Source organism: Trachypithecus francoisi, unplaced genomic scaffold (assembly GCF_009764315.1).
Source record: "Trachypithecus francoisi isolate TF-2019V2 unplaced genomic scaffold, Tfra_2.0 Lachesis_group7, whole genome shotgun sequence".
Lineage (NCBI taxonomy): Eukaryota > Metazoa > Chordata > Mammalia > Primates > Cercopithecidae > Trachypithecus > Trachypithecus francoisi.
The window spans coordinates 16,828,297-16,848,406 of record NW_022681472.1 but is presented as its reverse complement, the minus strand read 5'-3'; the positions used below and the strand labels follow the sequence as shown (position 1 = coordinate 16,848,406).

The following is a 20,110-nucleotide window of genomic DNA, read 5'->3' as shown; positions in this document are numbered from 1 at the left end:
AATTTTGATAGTGGAAAACAGAAGTAGATGATTTGGTGGATCCAAGATAGCAGAAACTATAGTAATTACAGAGAAGCTTCCAAAGAAGAAATTCAAGGCACCTGGTACTACAGCAACTCAAGAAACTGCATGGCCTCAAGAATAGACTTATCTACGCTGACATTTTAGGGTCCCCAATTTAAAAACAAACTGGCTTAACAATGCATCCAACATGGATGGAGGCCTGTCAGACACAGGCCCTGCCCTTTCACAAGATGTCCAGCTGTTGTCTCAATTTTGTAGGACTGACAGCCAAGGATCACCAAACATTAAGGATATTTTTAACATTAAAGATGAACAAAACAATAAGAATGATGTAGCTTGGGGGAAATCGAGAAAATATAGGGAACAAAAGGAAAACAAATAATACCTCTAATATACTCAGAGCAATAAGAGAAGATGTGTATCTGTAAAACAAGTATGGGATACTATAAAAAGGAACAACTGAGAAAGGGCTCTCAGAAATTAAAAAGTGTGATTTGCAGAAATAAGAATTTAAGCAGTGTTAGAAGCTAAGTTAAGGAAATCTCCCAGAAGGAAAAACAAAAAGGAAGAGATGGAAGATAGAAAACATAGGATGATTAGAGGCTCAATTTAACATAGCTAACATCAGATAAAAAGAGTTCCAGGGAGAATAGGCAAAAAAAAAAAAAAAAAAAAAAAGAGAGAGAGAGAGAAGAAATGAATAATATTAGAAGATAGTTCAGAAGAGAAAAAATGTGAGTTTCCAGGTTGAAGGGTGCCTCTGAGTACCCTGCCTTTACAATAAGGCATATTGCCATGAAATTTCAAGAAACAGGAAAGAAAGAGAAGATCTTAAATCCTCATCATCATCATAGCTTGCACTATACATATAGTGCAAGCACTTTTCACTCATTTAATTCTCTCAGGGACTCTTGGGAAAAGCTTTATAAACTAAGGCACAGAGATAAGTAATTTGCCCCAAATCACACAGCAAATAAGTGACAGAGTCAGATCTCCAAACATGCAGTCTGGCTCCAAATTTTTTATACTCCTAAACAGTTTACTATCCTGACTCTTATAAAGCTTCTAGAGAAGGAAGGATAGGAAGAGGGGAGAATCTAAAAGGCATCAGGTTTCCCAAGAGCAACACTAAAAGTTATAATGTAATGGACTAATCCTTTCAAAATTATAAAAAGACATTCATCTTGGCAATAATTTTGTGGATATGGCATGAAAAACACAGGCAACAAAAGCAAAAATAAACAAGTGAGACTACAGCAAACTAAAAGGCTTCTGCACAGCAAAAGAAACAACAAAATGAAAAGCAATCTATGGAACAGGAGAAAATATTTGCAAACCATATATCTGATAAGGGGTTAATAACCAAAATATATAAGGAACTAATGCAACTCAATTGCAAAAAACTAAATAACCCAATTTAAAAATTGGCAAAGGGCCTACCTAAATAGACATTTTTTCAAAGACTTACAAATGGCCAACAGGTATATGAAAATGTGCTCAACATCACTATTCATAAGAGAAATGCAAGTCAAAAGGACAATGAGATATCACCTCATACCTGTTAGGATGGCTATTATGAAAAAAATGAGGTAACAAGTGTTGATGAGGATGCAGAGAAAAGGGAACACATGTACACTCTTGGTGGAAATGTAAATTGGTACAGCCATGATGGAAAACCATGTGGAGGTTCCTCAAAAAATTAAAAATAGAATTACTATACAATCCAGCAGCCCTACTTCTAATTATATATCTAATGGAAATGAAATCAGTAACTCAAAGAGGTATCTGTACCCCTGTGCTTATTACAGCATTATTTACTATAGCCACGATATGAAACAACCCAAATGTCTATCAACAGGTGAATGAAGAAAAACTGTAGTATATAAACACAATGGGATATTACTCCGCCTTTAAAAAGAAGGATATCCTGCCACGTGCAACAACATGAATGAATCTGGAGGACATTATGCTAAGTGAAGTAAGCCAGATATAGAAAGACAAATACTGTATGATATCACTTATATGTGGCATCTGCAAAAGTCAAATGGGGACATGTTAGTCAAAGAGTTCAAAACTTTCAGTTTTAAGATGAACAAGTTCTGAGGCTCTGATGTACAGCATGGGTGGCACTGAATGTGTTGATCTGATATTATGCAATGTATATCAATGAGTTGCCTTATTTGCTTTGAATATATTCAATCTCTGTCAACTCTGCAATTACTATTTAAAGTAAAATAGTATCACACTAGATAACAAGAAAAAAATTATAAAACAACATTATTTACTAACTAAATAAATTTACAGCTTAAATACCTAACCATACATACTCAAACCTTCAATCAGGTGTAAGAGCTTGAGACACTTTCAGAATTCAGTTTTACCTGTGGTGTGTCCTTCCTCAGGAACAACTAGAATCCAGTCATTAGGAAACCCAGTACCAGGCAGAAGCCAAGGGGAGTTCCATGGCCATGATTGTGTAGCAAATTCAGACAGCAGCTGATCCAGATCAGAGCAAGGCAAATGGCTGTGGGAGGGTTATCTTCAGAAAAAGAGAAAAAGCAAGAAAGTAATCAATTTATAATGTTTTTGGCAAAAGGGAGAATAAAAGCATCAGGGGATTTTATAGCACTCTTTCAGAATTAGTGAAGAAATAGTATGAAGTGCATTACAAAATAAAGCCAATGAAAAGGGGGCAGGAAAAAAATGCTGCATGTGACGTGAAGTGTAATCATTACAACTCTAGTCAAGTGTGAGTGATACCTGATTGTCATAATATTATAAAACCTGAATGTGAATTTGCACTGATATGAAAGATTTGTGAAATTAAATGTGTTACGAGGATAGAGAATGAAGACATTAAATTATTTAATTGTTAACCTTCTATAATAGATGAGTTATAATGCCTCGAATTAATAAATCAAAAATAGCAATATAACATGCTATTTAGATATAAGCAGGTTAATAGCAGAATAAATATTTTAAATAATTAGCTGGGAGTTAGACTGAGGATTGGGGAAGAATTGGGGAAGAGACTGCAATTCTCATTATAAGACCTGTAATAATATTTGACTTTAAAAAATGTGTATTTTTTAATTGAACAAAAACATTAATAAGAAAAATAAATAAAAATGAGGCTTTAGTTCGCTTCTCAAGAGAAAGACTTTCTGCAGGAAGTCAATTTTAAGAGAAGAAAATAGGACTTAATTTAATTTGATGTTACAGAGAAAAGTACAGCATCTAGGTGGTATGAGCAAGCTCTCTGGGGAGAGGAGGAAACTGGTCTTAACTGGATGCAGGTCTGGGATTCAGGATAGCTGGGGCATGGTGTGGGATTCATGAGGTCAGAACTGGGAAGTCTATTTATAGATGCCTAGAGTGAAAAATATAGCTAAGGTGTAACTTGTGAGGCACATGCTGAGATGGCTATGTGAAGCCATGTGCCACTGTAGAAAGAATCAAACCTCTGCTTTCTAAAGTCTCTTTTGCCACGAGAAAAAATGGGAATTAGAAGCTGTTGTCTTTCAGGCAACCAACTCAAATACCAATGCGATTAGTTTCTCTTTCAGTTTTCTGAAATAGATGAGTTTAGAGTCAAGGGAGTAATATTTCAGAAGAGGCCTTTAAAAATGTAGGCATTGGTTTTCAAGTTTCAAGTTTTCTGTTGGAATTTCCTAAAAACTGAATTCTTTGCCATTGAAGACAACTGGGTGGTATTACTGTAGAGAAAATTCATATTCTGTCTCCCTCCCCCTCTCTCCTACACACACATACACTGATATAGTCTGAATGTTTGTGTCTCCCCCAAATTCATCTATGGAAATTTAACCCCAAGGTGACAGTATTAAGAGGTGGGGCTTTTGGTGACTCTTATGCCTTAAGGGCAAAGCCTTCATGAATGAGATTAGTGCCCTTATAAAACAGTCCCCAGAGAGTCTGGTTGTCCTATCTACCATTTGTGGAGGCATCTAGAAGGTACCATCTATGAACCAGAAAGTGGCCCTCACCAGAACTGAATCTGCCAGCATCTTGAGTTTGGACTTACACTCCAGAACTGTGGGAAGTAAATTTCTGTTATTTATAAGCTACCCAGTTTATGGTATTTTGCTTTTGTCCTGAACAGACACACACACACACGCCCAGTATAATTTGGTTTGATCTTTAATTTTCTCTAACCATGTGAATATTATATTATGTGATTCCTTGGTTTGTGCTTAAAACAACATTCTTAGGTCCCATCCCAGATTTCTCCCCAGTGCCCGTAAAAGTCCCTGTTATGTCTTTCCAAACACCTTCAAGCACATGTCATCAGGTTCAACTGGTGGGATCTTTTGTTTCCCTCGGTTTTCCCCACTTGTCAAAGATGCTGAAGTGTCTTGGAGGCATTGCCCTCTGCATGTCGCTCACCGAGGAGCATGTTGCTCTCTAAGCACCTTGCAAGTGCTCCCTACCAGCACCCACAGTCACAGGTACCCAGTAAATCTCTGAGACCAGGAGGCTGGGGTACCTTGCAATTGCTCTTATGCTCAAGGAGAGCAGGGCCCCTTGAATCCGCTGCAGACTGAAATCCCTATGCCTAAATGTGACCTTCTCTAATAATTGAGGAGGAGATAGTACGGAGGGGTTTTGGCAGCACTGGTTCTGACCACCAGACTGTGGGATTTAGGCTCATTAACCACACAAGGAGCCATTTCATCTTCCCTCAACTGAGGAAATTTCAGCTTGATTAACAGTATGATTCCTTCCCAATGTAAAATTCTGTAAGAAAGTATTGAACTCAAAAGAGAAAATAAGTGACTGTTTTATAATAAAAATGGACTAGATAGTACTGAGTTAGTAGTACTAGTTAGGACTGAGCATGTCTGGTGGCATATTAGGGCATGTGTTCAGAGAGACCCTTCTGTACCCGTTTGCCCCTTTTGAGCCCGAGTCTGTCATCCATCACATGTGCGCCACATATAACAAGGAAAAGCCAAAACATTTTTGAAAAAATTATTACTCTTCACGAAAAGTACCTTGGCAACACTTCTCGGGGGAGACTGGGGGTGAAGGGGCAGGAAGGGCAACGTTTCATATATAAAAGATAGTCTATTCTTAAGTAAAAAATGTTAAATTATATTGAGTGATGCAATCACTTTAACATTTTTCCCTAGGGCTTTGTGCCCTATTTTAGTAACAAAAGATCAGCTGTTTCCAACCATGCCCCTAAATCAGCTTTCTAAAGAAATAAAAGAATCTTCTAAAATACCAGGAGGGAATAAAAGAATAGGTTGTCCTTATAAGGCACCAATAACCTCATTTGAAAAGTAATTTTATGTGTTAGAGAAGCAATTCTCTCCTTCTCTGTGTGACAATTTAACAAGAATCTAACAGATTTATCTAGCAACTTGAACAAGTGACAATATCCAGAGTGAGTGTTGGCAGTTGAGGTGCATTTGGGAAGATGTGAACATACAGCAAAATCCTAGGGTGCATTTTTTTTCTTTTCCATGGTCTTGGGGATTTTTTACAAAATGGTTGTATGCTTTCCATCTGTGGACCGACAAAGTAAGGGCTTTTGAATGTCTCTTTATTGAGATGCGATCTTTGCCCTGTTCTTCACGACCTGCCTACTTGGGATGGAGTTATATGGAACCTAGTTGGTGGACAGAGCCCTAAACATGGATAATGACCAGGACACGCCAAGCTGGGCAATGGTAGTAGCAGGTGTAGATGTGGTCAAACTATGTCTCCAATTGGCAAACAAGATGAACTCCCTTTGGCTCAAAAGTTAAAAACAGAACCAAGAGGCCATGTCAGGGTGAGGAAGCATTCCTGCTTTCTGTGTCCTTGGAAGGTGTTGCAGAAGCTGTGTTTCTGCAACCAAGTCAACAGTTTTTGGAAACAACTACAACTGGAAATTCCTCCATCTGACCACCAACAAGACCACCTACACCAACCAGCCAACGAACCACCTGGAACCAGCCGATTAACCACCAGAGACTGGTGATCTGGGGCTTAAAGGCCATCCAGCCAATATTCTTCCTTGCTCCCAACACACCTCACCTGCCCTACCCTGCAGTTTTGGCCTTTGACATCTCCCTCTCCCCCACCCTTCCTGGGAGTGCACTTTCCAAAGCTGCATCTCCGCAATCTGCAGATTGCTTTTGAAAAATAAAGTTCTCCTTTGGCCTCCACAAATCTCATTGGTCTTTTGTTAACAATATTAACACAAATTAATGCATACATGTCATAAAATTATAAAATCAACCAAAATTTCTTTCTTGCCCTAGAATATTTTAATAACTAATGTTTTCACATGATATAAAAAGTATTCCCTTGTTTGGCTGGGGCTGGCACCGTGTTTCCACACAAATCTCTGTCTGTATCACAGCCCTCTGGCTCTGCAGCCATCCTGATTCCACATTGCCTTCTTATGTGGAATCATGAGTTTATAAAGCAGGGCTTGGTAAAAAGACACTCTACACATTATCTTGTGCTTTGTTCTAACCAATAATTGATCATTTTGCTTGACTAATTCAAAAGATAGAGAACCATGATTTACAAAGAAACTCGGTCAATCTTCAGAGTATGCTACTTGTTTGCATTTTTGCATCAAAATCTGTTTTTTGGTTTGTAACTTATTAGTTCTAGTCCCATGCTTTTGAGTCACTGAAAATAGATCTGCCCCTGGTTCTTGTTGAAATCAGCTAACATGTTCCTCCCTGCCTATGAATCCATATACTCAACTATTTCATCCACCTCTCATAGAACATAGAAATGATTGAAATTATAAACATTTCAAAATTCTGGTGTATCTGTACAGCTTTGTCTCTTTCCTAAAGTAGGAAAGCTGTTTTTATGCTTGTCTCCTGATGGAAATCCATCTTAGTTTACTGCTCAGATCCTCACCTTTTCCTTCTCCCCTATTCATCCTACCGTCCCCCACCTCCCACTCCTAATCAACACCCAGTGTGATAGTGCAGATTGCCTAGAGGCTTCCACAGGATCTACCATCACCTGCCCCATCACTCCTAGTCTCTACTGGTCCTAAGCTCCCTTTCTGGTAGGGGCTAAGGCTCCCTCATAAATGAGAAGTCAAGGAAATATTTTTGTTTGGCTCAATTCTAAACACTAGTGCATTTATTTGTTTTGGTTTGCTGTTAATTTTATGTATCAAATCCTCCAGTGGATACTTTTCTGATACCGTTGAATGTGGAACTAATATTGACCATCTTTAATGGCATCTTTGTAAGGAACTCTGTTGAAAGGTGAAATTAAGTCTGTGATTTCTGTTTCAGTTTGGAGGCTGGAGTGTCACATGGAAGTTATTACCATGTACTAATGTAATCTGATCAACAAGATCAGCACTCTTCTTAGGTTGTGGTTTCAAAAAAAGTCTTTAGGCAAAACTTAAATTGTGGAGAGGGTTATTCTCTGAAGTTTCTAGGAGTTATTGAAATTGTTATGTTGCAAAAACATTTGGTTTGGAAAAATAATGAGATTTGGTTTTTTTATACCTATGACAAGAAGTCCCAGAGGAAAATGAAATATAAGGAATCTAGATAAGGAAAAAAATTAATTCTTTTCTGAAACCGCAAAAAAACAAGAATCATTATGAGGTGCTCCACCAGGCCCATTTTCAGTCCAATAAAGACAGCATCTTCCCTCTAGTCTTTAGAAAGAAACTGGAAGTTAATCCGAGATGAAGGCCTTGCAGTGATGGATAAAGCCAAAGGTCTCTTCCTGCCTGAGGACGAAAACCTGAGGGAAAAAGGGGACTGGAGCCAGTTCACGCTGTGGCAGCAAGGTGAGCTTCTGACTTCTAGGTGGTTCTCTGCAGCCTCAACTTGATGGGAAGTGGGTACTGACAAGAGTCTTCTGTTGATGCTTCGCAGAACTGGGATTCCTGGGCTTAAACGAGAGGCACAAAAAACCTAGATTTTTGAAATCTGTTCATTGTTTTTGAAAACTGCATCTGAGCCCTTATTTGTATGTGTGAAGGTATATTTCTGTGTGTGTATATCCACATGTGTATTTGGATAAATATTTATAAATAGTGTTCTGATTTTTCTGGTCTTTCCTGTTGAATGATATGTTACTGACTCTAACCCTACTGTGTAGGCATAACTGAACAGTCTAGCAGGTGTTATCAGTGTATTAGAAAGTTATATCCCTGAGCATCATTTGCTCCTGTAAAATGGAGGTGACTTTGCATGGCAAAATTATATCAACACGGATGATGGTAAAAGTGGTAACACACCAGCTGGTAAAAATGGTAACACACCAGAGTGACAAGACAATGATAACTGCTGTCTCAGCTCTTCAGGAATAGGCCATGGTTCATATTGAACTTCATATTTTTTTAGCTTAACCCAGGTACAGGCACACATATGGGGCTCCAGCATGTGTGTGTGTGTGTGTGTGTGTGTGTGTGTTTTCAATGAATTGATATATTTATCTATCTTTAAAATGAGGAGCATTAAATTTTATCTTTAAGACTCTCCAATTTTCTCCTTGAAAAATGAAGTTAGCCTGGGTTAACAATAACTATACAAAAATAAATTTATTTTGAAGACTAAACAGCATGTGCTGCATATCTTCAGCTACAGAAAACAAATCCAGATTATAATATGCATCTAATTTACACTAAAGAACAAATAAGGACAGTCAGAATGGTTTCTATGTAAGAATAAGAGGAACTACTTTAGTAATATTTTCAAGGATACTTCCATCAAAAGAGAGATAACCATGAAAAAAGTGACTATCCACTTTTTGCCAACAAGATTTTTTTAAATGGAGCTGTACAATCCATATGTGGGCAATATGCTAATTTGCTGCTGACATGTCACTAAGATGAGTCCATTCTATTGGCACTTATGTGTTCACCTGACACTTTGATTCCATTAACATCCTTATGCATCATAGAACCTATGGGCCTTCTAGAGCAATGCTTCAGAATAGTGGACATCCTAGCACTAATTTCTAGAAACCATAGTTTCTGCCAAAAGAAAAAGTATTTGATGAAATTAATATGCAAAGTATTATAAGACATAAAAAGCATTAAGCAAGAAAGAAAATAACTTACGGAGTCAATAATTTTGTTGGAGGTAACATTTTGTCTTCTAAATTTTCACATAGGTGGAATATACCTGATTTTCCATGAATTACTTTATTTCTTAGAATGTATTTTACTTTCTTAGTATCTTTGTTAAATTCTTATTCCCATTGAATGGAATTTACATGTTCTTTCTTTCTCTTTCTTACATGTGATAGAATTGTAATTCCTGAATTTATATTTTCTCTTCCTTCCCCTGTTCTTTTTTTTTTTGTTTTATTTTTCTTTTAAATATTTTGATTGGAATTCCTTAGTAAATTTATTTTCATTCTTTCTTATTAATAAAAGCAGTTAAGGCTATGCACTGACCTATAGTTTTTTTTTTTTTTTTTTTTTTTGAGACAGAGTCTCACTCTGTCTCCGGGGCTGGAGTGCAGTGGCCGGATCTCGGCTCACTGCAAGCTCCGCCTCCCGGGTTCACGCCATTCTCCTGCCTCAGCCTCCCGAGTAGCTGGGACTACAGGCGCCCGCAACCTCGCCTGGCTAGTTTTTTGTATTTTTAGTAGAGACGGGGTTTCACCGTGTTAGCCAGGATGGTCTCGATCTCCTGACCTCGTGATCCGCCCGTCTCGGCCTCCCAAAGTGCTGGGATTACAGGCTTGAGCCACCGCGCCCGGCGCACTGACCTATAGTTACAGCATTGACTGTATTCCCTACACTGTAATATATGGTATTTTTACCTGAGTTATTTTCAAAAAAAGACTGCATTTCTGCCCTGGTTGCCACGTTGACTTTAAATGATCTGTATGTATATGTGTCTGTGTGTGATTGAGCATAGGTTTTCCAATCTGTTGTAGTTGCTTCAACAATGATTGATTGATTGACAGCATCTTGCTCTCTTGCCCAGGTTGGCATGCAATGGTCCAATCCTAGCTCACTACAGCTTCCAACTCCTGGGCTCAGGCAATTCTCCTCCCAAGTAGCTAGGACTACATGTGTGCATCTACATACCCAGCAAATTTTTAAATGTTTTTATAGAGATAGGGTCTCACTATATCACCCAGGCTGGTCTTGAATTCCTGGCTTCAAGTGACCCTCTTACCTTGGCCTCCCAAAATGCTGAGATTACAGATGTAAGCCACTGCACTCAGCCTGCTTCAAATTTTAAAACTGTATTTCTAGTTCTATTTTATTGTCATAAAGGGATAAAATTCACATAGTTTCCCTTTTAGGAAGATTTTTTAAAGTTCTTTATGGTCTTTGGTGTATGATTCCATGGTTCTAATGGGGGAATCCAGTAACTATTTTCTAGAAACAAATTCATAGTATAAAGAATAAGTTTGGGGCTCAGTGTGGTGGCTCATGCCTGTAATCCCAGCACTCTGGGAGGCCAAGGCAGGCAGATCATTTGAGATCAGGAGTTCAAGCCCAACTTGGCCCACACGGTGAAACCCTGTCTCTACCAAAAAGACAAAAAATTAGCTGGGTATGGTGGCACGTTCCTGTAATTCCCGCTACTCGGGAGGCTGAGATAGGAGAATCGCTTGAACCCAGGAAGCAGAGATTGCAGTGAGCCGAGATCATGCCACTGTACTCCAGCCTGGGCAACAGAAGGAGACTCTGTCAAAAAAAAAAAGGAAAGAAAAGAAAATATAAGTTTTATGGCAAGTACTATTGTAGCTTACGCAGAAGCAGGATGGCATCCATCTCAGGTGCTGTGGTTCAGAAATAGAGAAGAGGAATTCTGGAGTGGAAGGGACAGGGGCGGACATGGTAGGGAGGGAGGTGAAAGACCAGTTTGTTTAGCCACATTGAGAGCTCAGATTCAGAGAAAAAGGTGATGAATATCTGGCTCAGTAAAGACTTAGCTGTTGTCTAGTTAGCAAACCATGCTGCTGGGTAGTCGAATGCCTAAGGCTGAGGCTGGAAGTTTTCTGAAGTAAAATTATGGTAGGTCTCTACTATGTACTGAACTGTGTACCCGCAAAATTCATATGTTGAAGCCCTAACCCCCAATGTGACTGTATTTGGTGATAGGGCCTTTAAGGAGATAGTTAAGATTAAATGAGGTCATAAGGATGAGGCCCTGACCCAATACAACTGATGCCCTGATAAGAAGAGGAAGAGACACTAGATGTGTTAGTCTGTTCTCACACTGCTATGAAGATACACTAGGTAATTTATACGAAAAAGAGGTTTAATTGATACACAGTTCCACATGACTGGGGAGGTCTCAGGAAACTTACAATCATGGTGGAAGGCACCTCTTCACATGGCAGCAGGAGAGAGAATGAGTACCAAGCAAAGGGGGAAGCACCTTATAAAACTATCAGCTCTCATAAGAACTAACTCACTATCATGAGAACAGGATGGGGGAAACCACCCCCATGATTCAGTTATCTCCACCGGGTCCCTCCCATGAGACATGGGGATTATGGGAACTATAATTCAAGTTGGGATTTGGGTGGGGATGCAGCCAAACCATATCACTAGGGATGAGAAAAGGACGTGTGAGGACACAACAAGAAGGTGGCCACCTAAGAGCCAAGAAGAGAGGCCTCAGGAGAAACCAAGCCTGCCCACACCTTAATTTTGGACTTTCAGCCTCCAGAACTGTGAGAAAATATACTTCTGTTGTTTAAGCCACTCAGTCTGTGGTATTTGCTTGTGGCAGCCCTAGTGAACTGTCTCCAAGTAGTTTCATTAGGACTGAACTATATTCCTTTATAAGGACTGGCTTTTTAGAGTTGAAGGGAAAAAAATGGAATCAGCAAATATAAATAATAATGTTGTTCCCCAAAAATATGTTTTTAAATTGTTATGTGAATATTATGGAACATCTATTTTGCTCATATTTTAGTAAGTGCCACCAACAGTGATTAAAATATGCCACACATGTGCAGTCACTTTTTCTTCCAGAGCCCATGGGAAAGGTGCTAACTGACCCCAACAACCTTTCTGAATAAGCTGAGGCTGAACCTCTAAGTCCTTCTCAACAGTATTCTAGGTGACTGCTGGCAACTGATCAGAGTTGTCATGCAAGATGGAACCTGTTGTTGCCCCAGAAGTAGAGCCTTGAAATTTATAAAAGATACAACCCAGGATACTAGCTCCATGAATAGCCCTCACAAAGTATATTCATGTGTAAGAAGTGATAGATTTAAATGACTTTCAGATTCACATTGGCTGTTAGGTCTCTTTCTAGAGCTATTTTCCCAAAGAGCAAGGTTTATTACTTCTTGAGAGTTACTTTAACATTGGTGAGAAATAATTGAACAACAACAAAGCCGCAGTGAGTTGCAGATGCTGGGCATTCCTCTTCAGGCTGACTGGTTTGCTCCTATACAGCTGCCTTCTAATTTACAATGCAACAAAATGAGAAATTATGCTTTAAAGCATTGGCTTTGGAAACCAGCAATCCTAGGTTAGAGTCCTGGATGCACCGCTTATTAGCAGTGTGATGTATACATGCCCCTGAATCTCTGAGCTTCAAATCCCTCATCTGAAAAATGGCAAATAGTGCCTCAAGTATGGGGTTGTTACTAGTATCAGTGAGCACTAGATGAAAGAGTTGGCACAGTTATCCAATATATGATAATAATATTACATTTTTATGGCCTAACAATAGCACATGATGTAATAATATTAATGGAGAGGTGGTCTCTGGTCTGGTTAAGAGCATGAGCACTGGGTCCAGAGTGGCTGAAGTGAAATTCCTGCTCTGCTGTTTACTATGTGACCCCTCTTTGGCTCAATTGCCCTTCTATAAAATAGACCACCAATCGAGCCTCTCTTATGGCATGTTGTAGACATCAAATAAGGCAGTCTCATCATGCAGTGTGGTTCCTGGCCTATGGTGAGCACCAAGGAACTGTTGTTGCATTCCTTGGACACTCACGATCAGGTGTGAATAGTTAAAATTACCAGTGACAGTGCGTGAACGCCCAGAGTCTACTGCACAGAGAATCTGTGTTTACAGACCAGAAAGATAAATGTGTGTAAAGGACTAGAGGTGTTCTCTAATCCCATGAAAATCTCAGGGACACAACCCATTTGGTTACCCATTCATCACCTGTCATTCAGGTAAGGCACATCTATTCTCCAGGTAGCACATGCTCAGCCATGTGGTGCTTGTGAGAACTCCAGGCCACCTCTGTTTGCTCCTCAAGCCAACAGTTTCACTTAACTGCTGCCTGGATGGCACAGAGCTCAGAACTGGGACCTCCTGCCAAGCAGCCCCAGGCCCTGCACACCAGAAGCCTTGGAAAGCCCAGGCTTAAAAATGCTTTACAATGACTCATAGGTTTATGTAATATTCCCCCAAACTGACATTTATTGTTCATTTGGGGAACTCCCTTAGTAACTAAAAATAGCAATTAACATTTTATTCAATTAAGAGCCAAAAAGGTTACTTAGAAAAAGCTAAATTGTTTTCTAAAACATTGAGCTCCATTTGATTGGGGCGAATACCTTTTAGTTGCATTTTTTGTAACTCTTATTTTATTCTCAGTATATGATTATCTTAGGACATAATTAACATTAATTAAATAAAATTAAACTCAGCTTTAGATGTAGCAGTCTCTTGTAGGAATCTTGAACAGGGAATTAAAATGTCTCTGACTTTTAAAAATACCATTGTTTTACTCCCCTGTGAGAGCAGATGATACTGTGTACATTCTGAGCACATCTTCCCTAATAAGCAGGGGCTTTATAGAGTGTAAAGAAATTTGCATAGTTCAGGATGCTTAAATGATATGTCCCAGAATCTGTGCTCTTGACAGTCATGCATAGAATATGTCCTCTCTCAAAGACCCCTTCTTCATTTAAATCCTATTCTTTATTATCATATATAGGATGATCTGGATATTGAAAAAGACATTAAAATTCCAATAAAAATCGTGTTTTGGCAACTAATATAGTCCTAGAAATTCATTTCTAGGTTAGAAATATAATATAAACTATTTTCCTTCTTTAGGGGATGTATTAGTTTCCTGTGGCTGCTGTAACAAATTACCACAAAACTTAATAGCTTAAAACATAGACATATTTATTATCTTATAGCTCTAGAGGTCAGAAGTCTATGATTGATCACACTGGGCTAAAATACAAGTGTCACCAAGGCTGTATTCCCTCTGGAGTCTCCAGCTTCTAGAGGCTGCCCACATTCCCTGGCTTGTGACCCCCTTCCATCTTCGGAGCCAGCGGTGGCCAGTCAATTCTTTCTCATGCTGTATCACTCTGACACTTACTCATCTGCCTCCTCCTCCCACATTTAAGGATGCTGTGATTACCGTGGGCTCATCCAGGTAATCTTAGATAATCTCCTTATTTTAAGGTGAGCTGATAAGAAATCTCAGTGCCACTTACAGCCTTAATTCCCCCTTGCATGAAAGGTAACATATTCACAGGTTATGGAGTGAGGGTATGGACATCTTTTGGGAGGTGACTGTTATTTTGCCTGTCACAGGGGAAAAAATAAATACATTTGGCCTTTGAACAACATGAGTTTGAACTGCATGGGTCCACTATGTACGAATTTTTGTCAATATATTGGAAAATTTTTTGAGATTTGTGACAGTTCGAAAAAACTTGCAGATGAACCTTATAGTCTGGAAATATTTGTTAAAATTAAGAAAAATTAGGTGTGTCATGAATGCATGAAATATATATAGGTACTAATCTATTTTATCATTTACTATATATATATACACAAATCTATTATAAAGAAATAAAATTTATCAACATATGCATGGAAGCACTTAGAGACCATACATAGCACCATTCACAGTCAAGAGAAATGTAAACAAACATAAAGATGCAGTGTTAAATCATAATTCCATTAAATTAACTGTAGTATAGATTATACTACTGTAATAATTTCATAGCTGCCTCCTGTTGCTATTCGGCAAGCTCAAGTGTTTTGAGTATCCGCTTAAAATAACATGTGATACTGTCGTCTCCATGTGAGCAGTTCCTATCTCCAGTAAATTGCATATCATGGTAAAAAGTGGTCTCTTATGGTTCTTGTGTATTTTCCCTTGTGTTTAATGCAATGCTGCAAACCTCGAATAACACCATGGTACTTATACAAACAGCAACTAGTGATGCTGGAAATGCTGCCAAGAAGCAGAGAAAAGTCATGACCCTATAAGGAAAAGTTGAATTGCTTGATATGTACTGTAGATTAAGGTCTGTACCTGTCGTTGCAGGCCATTTCAGACATGCAATTCATCTTGTAAACAGATGACGTAAACTTATGGTATCGATAAAATACAGTACAGTACTGTAAAAGTATTTTCTCTTCCTTATTATTTTCTTAATACCATTTTCTTTTTTTCAGCTTACTTTATTGTAAGTCTATAGTATATAATACATATAACATACAAAAAATGTTAATCAGCTATTTATGATATAGGGTAAGGCTTCCAGTCAACAGTAGGCTACTAGTTGTTAAGTTTTTAGGGAGTCAAAAGTTATACACAGATTTTTGGCTGCATGGAGGATCGAAGCCCCTAACCCCTGTGTTGTTCAAGGTTAACTGCCTTTAACCTGCCTCTTGTCCGTTAGACATTCTTAGTCAAATAGTCCAACACTGAGTGGAGAATTTGGCTCCCTGCTCTGCCAGTCACTACCTATTGGAGCAAGACATGTCTTCTTTATTGATTAATTTTTATTATTTTCTAATAAGCCTTTTGCATTCCTACTTCATCTTCTCATGTTTACTCAATCTTCTCATTCCTGCAGTGAAGATGACATATAGCTCTCACCTCATCTAAATGGGATAAGTTTAAGCTTTACTGTGATTTGTTTCCAACAGTTATGTTATTTGTTCTAGGAAGAAGAAATGAAAACGCCTGCAAAGGAGCTCCTAAAACCTGTACCTTACTAGAAAAGTTCCCCGAGACAACAGGATGCAGAAGAGGACAGGTACAAAGAGTGTCGTGCTGGGGAGAACACAATTAATTGTTAGGAATAAGGGCATTTTGACCTTTACAAAGAAATGGTTGTTGCCTTTGGCTCAGTAAATGCCTCTTTTTACATGCTCTTTTTACTGAAACATAATTTTATGTGGTTGACGTCAGAATTGAGGGTGGAAAATGTTCAGTGTTTATTGCTTTGTGGAAAATGTGAGTGCTTATTTTTAGTTCCTTCACAAAGAAATAAGACTTGAATATAAATATTAAATCTTACAAAAGTGCTAATCCAAACTGACAGTAATTTTTTACTGTCACCTTAACTTAGCAGTTCCTCCACACCTTGATAAATGGCTGAATGGAGTGTCATGTTTTCTATGCAGATCAAATATTCCATCATGCACCCTGGGACTCACGTGTGGCCGCACACAGGGCCCACAAACTGCAGGCTCCGAATGCACCTGGGCTTGGTGATTCCCAAGGAAGGCTGCAAGATTCGATGTGCCAATGAGACCAAGTATGTGTCCTCTGTTATCTGTCATATCCATCACCTCTGAGGATGAGAGTTTGTTACAACAGAGCTGTGTTCCTTTGGATTACTTATCTTCTTTTGTAGCTGAAGCAGACTGGAGCAAAGTGATATTAATCCAAACTCTTGAGTCTATACCCCGTCTTGGTGCTTTCTATTAGCCTGGAGACATTGCCCAGCTCTAGGGCTGCCCTCCTCCATTATTTCTCGGCAGAGTACTTATCTAGTTGAGGAGCTGCCTTGTTTCTCTCTGTGGGTAGACAGATGTGCATTCAGAGTCAGCCAACCTGCATTGAGCCCTGCAGATGTTATACATTGTGTTTCCTGCTTTGCAACTTGACTTATTCATGAATACAAGAAGTCCCCCTAACTGAAGAACTCACCCCATGATATTTATACGTTTGATCTAGAGGAGATGGTATGGTGCAATGGAAGCTGGCTGCCTTTTTCAAATCCCAGCTCTGCCACCTAACCTGTGTAACCTTGGCTAGTTACTTAATCCCTTCAAACATCAGCCTTCTTGCTTATGAAATTGGCAGTGATAACATCTACTTTGCAGGGTTGTTGTATGGATTAACTGGAATAATGCCTCCAAGGTGCTTAGTCCATGTTCTGGTATCAGTGGGGACGTGAAGAATGTTAGATCTCCTCTCCCTCCCTTGCCTCTTGCTTTCCTAATCATGACAGATTTATTCATGATCTTTTGAACAAACCATACTTGCTCTGGCTTCTGTACCTGTGATGCTGATAATCTCTGTCCCTAGAATGCCCATCTTTTCACCTATCCAAAATTAGTTTTATAAAAATAGAACCTCTCAGAGTATATATCTTCAGTAATCCCATTCCCTATCTTCTAATGCTCTTTATTCATTAATATATATTACCCTTATCTCTATAGCAAGCTGTATGTAAGCTCCTGGAGATCAGAAATCACATTATTGTCATCTTACATATTTCTTATTGTCCTTAGTAGAGGTCTGAGTGGAGGATGAGTGCTCAGGGGTCTGCAGAATTGTTTATGTGGTTATTGGCAGATAACTACCCTGGGCAGCCCATGGTGCTGTGGGAAATTCAGAGATGACTGAGAAGGGGCCGTCCTCTGCTGGGTGTGTTGCTCAGGAAGATAACACAAGACTGAAGGCCATAGGGGTCGTAAAAGAGGTACTACAATGGCCTCTCTACAGAAAAGCTAAAAATACTACAGATGGCTCCATGAGCAGGAGCCTCACCTGCTTGCAGGGACTCAACTTGCAGAGTGGCAGTTTTTGAAGACAAGAAGGATTCGAACATTGAAAGCTAAAGAGGGATATATCGGAACAGTATCCATTAAAGGCACAGAGGCCAAAAATTATGGCCACATATGAAGAATATTGAATAATACATCAGCAGCCAGCAGTGTATGGTACATAAAGAATAAGGTTGCAAAGTGAAAGAGTCTTTTTAGAAACTAAATCATAGGAGGCTTTGAATCCCAAACTAATGGGATCAGACCTTTGTTAGGAAGTTACTGTGGAACCCATGGGTGAATCCTGTGGGGACAGTGGGAAGAACAATTAGCGGGCTATCACAGCGGCCCACCCAAAAGATAAGCAGAGCTGGAATTGGGATGCTGGAAAGAAATGGAGACTAGAGAGCAGATGCAAGAGATATCAGGTGACTCTTGAATGTGTGGTATAGGAATGGGGCATCCAAGATGCTGCTGCAATTGCAGTCTTTGGACAGTGAAGAGTGGCGATGTTTGAGCAAATCTTGGGAATTTGGGAGGCATGAGGCAAGTTCAAGGAAAGGAAAATGAATTCAGTGCTTGTACATATTTTATTTAGTTGCTATTGGAACACACTTGTAGAACCATCCAGGAGGTGGCTGGAAATAGAGACCTGGCACTCAGGGGAGAAGGTAAGTCTAGAGATAAAGATTTGAGAGTCACGCTTAGCAAGAACTTCTAGAGGAAGCTTGAGACAATCGAAGGATGACAGAAATGAAAAGGTTCCATGAAAACATCTGTATTTAAAAGACAGAAGGAGGAAGGAGAACCAAGAAAGAAATGGGGCAAGAAAGGCAGAATCGGGTAGACCAGGAGGAGGAATCAGGGATCACTGGACAGGTAGAAGTTTTTTCAGGCATGGAATGGATCTTGTCTTACATTGGGAACCTGGTTTGGGTCTTCAGGGTCTCCCTGCCAAAGTGAAAAGGAGCAGGGACACATTGGGGGATGCAAGGAATTTAGAGAGGAGGTGGGAGAATGCTGGAGCAGGCACAGATTGACAAGGTAACTCCTTGGAGATCACAGGAGAGCATGAGGCAGTGGAAATGGAGAAGAGCACCCAGCTGCATGCCTCAGTGCTCCTTAGGCTTTTAGGGTTTATTTGTTCTTTCACCAGCTCACTCGCTCTCTCCCTCACCTCCCACCTCCTATGTTTTCTCTCTCCCTCCCTCCTTTCCTTCCTCCTCCTCTCTTCTTCCCTTTCTGCCTGCCTGCCTGCCTCCCTCCTTCCCTCCCTCCCTGCCTCCCTGCCTCCCCATGTTCCTGCCTTCCTGCCTTCCTCCTTCTCTTCTGTATTCTGCTTGTAGATACTTGGAACAAAATCACTAGAGAAAAATCCACTTAGGGCCAGGCAAGGTGGTCCATGCCTATAATCCCAGAACTTTGGGAAGCCAAGGCAGGAGGATTGCTTGAGGCCAGGAGTTCAAGACCAGCCTGAGCAACACAGTAAGACCCCGTTCCCACAGAAACAACTTTTTTTTTTTGAGACGGAGTCTTGCCCTGTCGCCCAAGCTCAAGTACAATGGGGCGATCTCGGCTCACTGCAAGCTCTGCCTCCCAGGTTCACCCTATTCTCCTGCCTCAGCCTACTGAGTAGCTGGGACTACAGGTGCCCACCACCATGCTCGGCTAATTTTTTTGTATTTTTAGTAGAGACGGGGTTTCACCGTGTTAGCCAGGATGGTCTTGATCTCCTGACCTCGTGATCTGCCTGCCTGGGCCTCCCGAAGTTCTGGGATTACAGGCATGAGCCACCATGCCCAGTCACAAAAACAACTTTTTAAAAAAATATGCTAGCATGATGGCGTGCACCTGTACTCCCAGCTACTCAGGAAGCAGAGGCAGGTTAATCGCTTGAGCCCAGGAGTTCAAGGCTGCAGTGAGCTGTGATTACACCACAGCACTCCAGTCTGGGTGACAGAGCAAGACCCTGTCTTTAAAAAAAATAATAATAATAAATCTACTTAGGCATAGGCAGGGAGAGGAAGAGAGATGGAACTGAGCTTAGTCTTCAGTGGCCTGAGACAGAAAGAGAAATCCAAGATTGGAAGAATGGATGTGGCAATCAAGAACGGGAGCAGGTGGATGGTGCCAGGAGGCTTAGCACAAAGTCACAAAGGGCTCAAGACACATGTTGGGCATGGTGGCATGGGCCTTTAGTCACAGCCACTACAGTGGCTGAGGCAGGAGGATCACCAGAGCCCAGGAGTTTGAGGCTGCAGTGAGCCATGATTGCACCACTGCACTCCAACAAACATAGTGAGACCCCATCTCTTTAAAACAAATAAAAAACAAATGCAGGAGTGATGCTGAGAGACCTGCCCCAGGAGCACATTTGTAGGTGC

The 20,110-nt window shown here is 40.1% G+C and overlaps 1 protein-coding gene across 8 annotated transcripts in view; it reads left to right on the top strand.

The window, feature by feature from the left end:
* The window catches only part of ASPH (aspartate beta-hydroxylase), a 220,819-nt gene that overhangs the window by 187,119 nt on the left and 13,590 nt on the right, over positions 1–20,110 (top strand). For all 8 annotated transcript variants that reach the window (XM_033203414.1, XM_033203413.1, XM_033203412.1 and 5 more), the window contains 3 exons: positions 7,675–7,810; positions 15,894–15,985; positions 16,356–16,489. In XM_033203414.1, coding sequence (XP_033059305.1) covers positions 7,675–7,810; positions 15,894–15,985; positions 16,356–16,489 — 362 coding nt within the window. The remainder of the gene's footprint in view (positions 1–7,674; positions 7,811–15,893; positions 15,986–16,355; positions 16,490–20,110) is intronic.